We start from the raw sequence: 7,962 nt of genomic DNA, 5'->3' as shown, positions 1-7,962 counted from the left end.
ACAGTGTGGCCGGGATGGGGGGATGGCTGCCTGGTCAAACCCCATCCCTGATCAAGTGCTCCTGAGACCGATTGCAACCGTCGGCACTGAAGCTCACATTATTCATTCATGAACTACATGGTGAGAACAGGCATTACACCTGTAGGGTGTGTTGGTCCTTCGGTTATGTGGGATGTTTTATGGGCATTGATCCTGCAGGACCTTCTGCTGCTGGTAATATATTATCTTTCCCTGTGCTCATTCACAGACACAGACACACACACACACACCCACACACACACATACACGTACACCCAGATGCGTGTACACACACACACACACACACACACACACACACACACACACACACACACACACACACACACACACACACACACACACACACACACACACACACACACACACACACACACACACACACACACACACACACACACACACACACACACACACACACACACACAGGGTAAATAAGCAATGGATCAAATACAATGGAGTTACAGTAGCTACTTTGATGGCAAAAACAAAATAATGTAATCTAATACATAGTCAGTGAAGAAGCATATAGAGTACAGGTACAGGTATAGCTACAGGTACAGGTACAGGTATAGGTACAGTATAGGTATAGGTACAGATACAGATATATACAGATACAGATCTGATGATGGTCTATTTATTAACAGATTGCAGAATGGGTACAATACAATAAGGCTCAATACACACAATTGTTAAGGGGATGCAGACCAGAGAAAGACTTTCGTCTTGTTTACACCAGGGTCCCCCATTTTCAATTTAAAATTAATTGTAAGAGGGGCGGTCAGGTGGCGTAGCGGCGATTGCGCTCGTCACCAACGCAGGAGATGCTGGGTTCGAGCCCAGCTCTCTGCGTTGCTACCAGCTTGGCTGGTCGTTCATACTAATACAATTGGCAGTATTGGTGGGTGGGAATCTGGCGTTGTGGACAGGTCAGGTCTCTGCGCTTGCTCAGCGGGGGGCAGGACTTGGTGGAGATAGCGTGCCCTCCCACGCGTTACACTTCACCAATGAGAGTCCTCGCTGCCAGTGGCAGTCGCCGCACGTATCGGAGGAAGCGTGCAGTCGGCTTCGGGACGCCCTTGTACCGACTCGTAGGAGAACATGCATACAGCAGCCAGGTAGGGGAGGGGGGGAATTGGCACGGCGACTAAATTGGGACGGGGAGAAAAACAGAAAATTGGAGAAAGAGAAATAATAAAGACATTTTAAAATTATTGTAAGTAGGGTGCAACTAGCACCGTGCAATCCATTCTTTGTGGGTCTAGCCCACAGAGTACAGATACAGATCCGCGCATCTCCTCCTCTTCCCCAGATACCATAGAAGAAATATCTAATAACTTGGATTATTCAGATACACATCCTGTAGGGAGAGGGCCATAATTCATTGGGAGATTCCATTCAAATTACAACATTTTAATTGGAATAAATTGTCCACTTGACTTGACATTTTAGACGTTGGAGGGAAAGTAATCTGCAGTAACTGAAGGTAACAGATCAGATCACATTTCTACCAGGTCTGTGAGTGAGTGAGTGAGTGAGTGAGTGAGTGAGTGAGTGAGTGAGTGAGTGAGTGAGTGAGTGAGTGAGTGAGTGAGTGAGTGAGTGAGTGAGTGAGTGAGTGAGTGAGTGAGTGAGTGAGTGAGTGAGTGAGTGAGTGATGTGAGTGAGTGAGTGAGTGTGTGAGTGTGTGTGTGATTTGATTTGATTTGATTTGATTTTTATTTAGTACATACAATTTATACAATAGTATAAAAACAAGGGGTACAAGGATAACATGTGAAAGTCTGTTGACTTGTTTCCAACATGGTCCCAAGAAGAATACAATAAATCACAAAGAAAGAATTAAGAAGATAAAATAGATACAACAAGTAGATAAAATAGACAACACAATTTTCTGAAAGAGCCTCATTACAGCATGACATGTTCCTGTTCTTCAAGAGTGGTGGCCAAGCACCCTCTGCAACCTATTGTTGCAGATGTCGCTTCACACCCCTCTTGAAGACAGCAATAGTGGGGGGAGGTTTGGATGGCCCTGGGCAGAGAGTTCCACAGCCGGCAGGCTGTAGACAGAAAGCCATTCTGTGAATAGGAACCCTTTCTAGGCTCATAAACTGAGAGCTGTCCAGACCGTAACTGTCGTCCGTGGACCTGGCCACGCAGGACAATACGAGAGCATAAATATCTGGGGGCAGATCCATTTAACATTTTATACATATGTCCCAGTTTCAGAAAGGAGACCCTCTGCTCCACAGGGAGCCATCCCACCTCATTGAAGTGACATGGCTCAATATGGGTTCGAGGTGGCAGATTTAGGACCAATCGTATGGTCTTATTTTGGCTGGTTTGTAGCCTGTGTTTACTTTCCACTGTAACACCACTATACCAGTACGTACATGCATAGTCATATTGGCTGAGGATCATGCAGTTGGCAAGCAATTTCATAGTTTCCAGTGATAAGAACCTTTTTTATCTGTGCAAAAATTTCACCCTTGTGTTAACTTTTTTGATCACATTCAGGGCCATTGTTTTCCCTGAGAGTGTTTGGTCGAGGTCTGCGCCTAGGTATTTAACACAGTCTCTAGACTCGACACTGAAGCCATTACAGCTGATCTCAAGTCGGGAACATTCCTTTAATTTATGTTTTGAGCTGAATAGAATTGACTCAGTTTTTCCAAGGTGAATCAATAATCTGTTGTCAACTAACCATTTGTGAAGGCTTTCCAGCTCCCTACTGAGACCGGCTTGTATTTCTGCCATGTCGTCTCCAGACACCAGAAGTGCTGAGTCGTCAGCATACAGTAGGAGTCTGCAGGATACTGCAGACACCATGTCATTAACATATAGTGAAGTTAGACCGCGCTCACAAGTTCTCACACTGGGTGCTGCAATCCCATAAAGTTCAGTATATCAAAAAGCAGGGTAGCCGGACCAGCACTCTCAGTTTCAATGTTTTTAATGGCAGCCTGAATATATAGCAGACATGTTTCGGACAATGTCCTTCTTCAGTGACATTGTCCGAAACATGTCTGCTATATATTCAGGCTGCCATTAAGAAACATTGAAACTGAGAGTGCTGGTCCGGCTACCCTGCTTTTTGATATAATTAACATATAGTGAAAAGAGCAATGGAGCAAGGATGCTGCCTTGCGGCACCCCACATGTTATTTCATTATATGAAGATGCGACACCATTTATGTTCACAACCTGGGTCCTCCCAGTCAAGTACGACCTGAACCATCTCACCGACCCATCGTCCATCCCACAGGCTTTGAGCTTCTCAAGCAGGATTTGATGGTCAACAGTATCAAACGCTTTCTGCAGGTCAATCAGAACCATGCCAGTTTGTGTGTGTGCTGTGCGTGCGTGCGTGCGTGCGTGCGTGTGTGTGTGTGTGTGTGTGTGTGTGTGTGTGTGCGCGTGTGTGTGTGTGTAATCGCTCCTATCTGAGGACAACAACAAAGGGGTACAGAGCGACTCATAATCTGTTTTATCATTGAACAATGTGCACAATAAAAAGCAATCATCTGTATAGCGGTATCGTGGTCACTATTGACAGAGATAAAAGAGAGAGAGAAAGAGAGAGAGAGAGAGAGAGAGAGAGAGAGAGAGAGAGAGAGAGAGAGAGAGAGAGAGAGAGAGAGAGAGAGAGAGAGAGAGAGAGAGAGAGAGAGAGCATTATGTGTGGTATGTGTGGGAGGAGGGAGGCATGGTCATACATTATCACAAGAACAAAACCAATGATGGGGCGGGGGGGCATGCACAGGAAAGAAATCTATGCTGGATCCGCTGTCAGGCTCACATCCATCTGTCAACATATCCCATCGACAAACGGTGACAGATGCTCTTTGAATGTAAACAGCAACAGACAGCAACACTGCACACAGCAAACAAATCATTACTGCCATCAGAAACACGCAGTTTAAATAATGGATGTTGCCTGTCCTAAATACTGAAGTGACTAAATCCTCTATGATGAGAGAGTGCCCAAAAGTATAGCGCTCCAGACTGTGAGTGTTCTTTAAAACATGGTCTGATGAAAGCCTGCCGTGCTGCTTGAATATGGAGGCGTGCTGACTCAGACCACTCACTCTCGCCCGTTTTATTCACTCAGCCCTTTACAGAGGAAGGGATGGGACCTTGCTTGGTAAACCTTCGTTTCTACCGTGTCCATTAAACTCCTTTGTAACCACATCTAATTGACTGCATCCACTTCCCCTCTCTCTCTATTAGCCTTTTCATTCCCCCGCAGTCCTACGACGAGGACCACTGCGCTTTTAATCCAATTTGCTCTGTAACGGAAGTAAATCTCTTATCTGGGTTTTACTCGTCAGAGTGTCGGACTCGCCTCAGCGTTGCCCCATTTGTGTACCCGCTGACCCCCGACCCCCGCGCCGCCCGTCTCTCTGTGGAGCACGGAGTGGGCCGCTGCGGAGGAGAGTCATGGGTCAGACAGCCGGGCCGGGCGTCTCACCACTCCTGTCACAACCAATAGAGGATCAACAGCCACGGAAGGAGACCAGGCTTTCACAACACACCACAGATCAGGACACAGATGTGTGTGGAAAACAAAGACCACGCCGGACCTCCTAGCCATTCCTGCAAACAAATGGGGAGATATAAATCTGCTAGAGACAACGGTTCAGGCAGCACTCAGCTAATGGCTCTCGTTGGTCCTAATAAACTTTAGAGAACTAGACTGTCTGGGGGGGGGAAACTGCTGCTAAATGTAATTCTGCTCCTAAATTACGCAACGCTGTGGCCACATATCAGTCAATGAACAGCAGTGTTTCTAAGAGCGCTTCCTGTGACTGCACGCTGAACTCGCAATTCCTCCTTTCTTTTTCCGATTTTCTCCCATCCCAATGTTAGTCGTTATGCCAATTCCCAATCCCCTTCCTGGTCGTTGCGCACTCTACCCCCTACCGTCGGTCTGGGAGGGCGGAGACTATCACATGCTTCCTCCGACACATGTGTACCCAGCCCACCACTTCTTTTCACCTGGCAGCGCGGACTCTCACCGGGAGAGTGTAACGTGTGGAAGGTCACACTACCTCTCCTAGATTCTTCCCTTGCTGTGCAGTCGCCCCGGCCGAACTGTGGAGTCGCTGTTTACAACGACCAGGACCCACCCTCGCCGGGTTTCCCACCCGCCAACACTGCCCAATTGTGTTAGTATGGACGGTCGGCCAACCCGGAAGCACCACAGCTGGATTCGATCCCACTGTCTCTGTGGTGGTAGACAAACACTTAGTCCGCTGCGCTACCCGGCCGCACCATTGTGCCTTTTACACTTTGGCAGGGTGTGCTCTGAGCGTGAGGCTGGAGCATGAGGACGCTCCATCAGATAGCTCACACGCAGGGTCTCTGTGGGTAGAACACAACGAAGCACACTGTGATCCTCTTAACACATCCGAAACAGCATGCTGTCATATCCGTTCCTCTCCACCTGTAGAGTGGTGAGATTCTGCCGGGGCTCGTCGTGTAGGTCTACTGCCTTTCCATCTGCCCGCTTATTGTGCTGAAGCTGTGCTTCCAGGGCGCCGGGGGAACCTCAGGGGGCCTAGAGTTCAGCTACTGTTTCTACACCCTGGCCTCCTCCTCCCGTCGCCTCGGTGACAGCTCAGCCCGTGTAGGAAAACACAGCAGCTGTTTTTCGGAGGCGATGCATTACGCCCTGGCAAAATAAGCACACACTGAAAACCTGGGAGGTACCGGTAGCGAGCAAGTGGCAGGGCAACGAATGAAGCACCGTGACCTTGAAGATTTCCACCCTTATTGAGCTTCACAGCCGCTCCTCAGGGAGGGAACAACGAACACGGGTTTGATACACAAAAATAAATCACTTTAAAAAACAGGCTTCAGACATGGCGTCAATATTTCCATAACTCTCGCCAGCAGTGTGTCAGAGCTATACTGTTCTGTTACACACTATATGAACTGCTTAACCTATTGCATCTTGTGGTGTGTAGGTGGGAATAATTCTGCAAATACATAGGGAGAATATTGTAACGAAATCCCAGGGTCGCTACAATATCATGGGCTATAATGCTGCATATACACATAGGGAGAATATTATGGGCTATAATGCTGCAAATACATAGGGAGAATATTATGGGCTATTATATCATTATTATATGATCCCATGATCCTGGACTCAAGCTAAAGAGGTAGGGCTATAACAAATTATCTGTGGTCATGAATAATAATAATAATAATAATAATAATAATAATAATAATAATAATAATAATAATAATAATAATAATAATAATAATAATAATAATAATGTCTATTTGTCTGATGTTTGAGGTGGAGGTTCAATCTGTAACTGTGGTGGCAATGCCTTCAGCACATCTGCCACAACAACAGAGGTACAGTATAGTGGTCTCTCATCAGGAGCAGAGAATGGAAGCTTAATCATGAAGTACTGTAGGCCTACTGTGCATTTAAAATAGTTTGTAAAGCACATGGAATCGTTCAATAGTCTATTTTCAGGTCTGAAGAAGGGTGGGGTGGTGACCGATCAGGAAGGAGAGGGAGAGAGAGAGAGGGAGAGACAGAGAGAGGGGGAGGGGGGAGAGAGAGAGAGAGCAGAGAGAGTTTTACAACGTCTAAGTAAAGCTCTCCAAGGCTCAAGTCAAGCGGGTCTCCATAGCAACTAGTATGCTATAGGGACATCTGATAGTGATAGAAGAATCAATCAAATGGGTGTTTTGTCTTGGGTGCCTGTGGAAGAATGCCACCTGGCAAACCACCAACTTCAGGATGAATAGAGATGTACGTTCAGTCCATTGAAGTTATAATAATAGGCGAGTGTACAGGACACGAAGGAAAACCTCAAATGCACAGACTTAGCCTATACATATTTTAGACAATTTATCTAATTGAAAGTGTAGGCTAAAAGCCACCGTATAATAATCAGAGAATGTCATCATCATACCGAAGTTCTATAAACAGACACATTACCTGGCTGGAGCTTGCGGGGAAAGAGGATATCGGCGGGACGTCTAAAATCTTCAGCTCGTACATGTTGCCATTGAGAATGACCGAGGGTCGGTAGACATATCTGGTCCTAGTCGGCGTGTAAACCTCTGAGAAATCGTTATAGATGAACTGGCGGATTATAGAAGTTTTCCCGACTCCGGGAGCACCGATAACTGCTATACTCAGCGTCTCCACCATCCCTGGAGCACAAGTTCAGCACCATGGACTGGACAGCGACAACAGCCAACCCTATAACTGCAGAAAGTCTGGAAACAAGTCGGTGTTGTTGTGTTGTTGTTGTTGTTGTTGTGAACTTGTGGTCACGGCAGCGCTCCGGTGGAATTCAAGTATTCAACTCACTGTTGACGCCCATAAGCACTTTCTAAATTGCTCTGAATCATCGGCCTAATTGTATGCAATTTAAAGGAATACATATAGCCGAATAAATCATCCGTGTTTTGAATATGGAAACTTTTCAATTACAACAGTCTATCCCAGCGATAATAAAACAATAAGCATTTGCTATAGATATATTAGTCAAAAGATAAATCAATCTCTCCCGTATACTCAAAGAGCCCAGAGGAGGGGGAACGGAATGTGTTCGTCTGCATTCCAAGAGGGAGAAGAAACTCTTGTTGTCTTCTGGGGACATCCCCTGCTGGCGACCTCGTCCCCGACGAAGAAGAAGAAGCGAAAAGTCCGTCCTTGTCTCCACCTGGACATAATCTCAGTCACTGTAGACTTTCACCTTGTTGTCTAAACGTGAAGGAGTCCATTCCCACGTCTAGCTGTGACGGATCCTCGGTCCCTTAATTCACATAATATTCTCTCTGCGCCTCTCACTCATCTCCAGCTGGTGCGCCGACTGACACACCACACAGATAGAGGTGCGCAAAGCAGCCCGTTTCAAACATAGGTTTCCTACGTGTTCCACAATAGGCATA

At 46.5% G+C, this 7,962-nt stretch overlaps 1 protein-coding gene across 1 annotated transcript in view; it reads right to left on the bottom strand.

Annotated features, from left to right (window-relative positions):
- rasl10a (RAS-like, family 10, member A) overlaps nt 1-7,216 on the bottom strand; it is a gene marked incomplete at both ends in the record, with an annotated part of 24,396 nt that extends 17,180 nt beyond the window's left edge. Inside the window, one exon of the mRNA XM_084323350.1 lies at nt 7,001-7,216. Coding sequence (XP_084179476.1) covers nt 7,001-7,216 — 216 coding nt within the window. The remainder of the gene's footprint in view (nt 1-7,000) is intronic.
- Between the last annotated feature and the right edge of the window lie 746 nt (nt 7,217-7,962).

The sequence above is a fragment of the Notolepis coatsorum genome (assembly GCF_963971535.1).
Source record: "Notolepis coatsorum genome assembly, chromosome: 10".
In the NCBI taxonomy this organism is placed as follows: domain Eukaryota; kingdom Metazoa; phylum Chordata; class Actinopteri; order Aulopiformes; family Paralepididae; genus Notolepis; species Notolepis coatsorum.
This window is presented reverse-complemented; position numbering and strand designations above follow the sequence as displayed.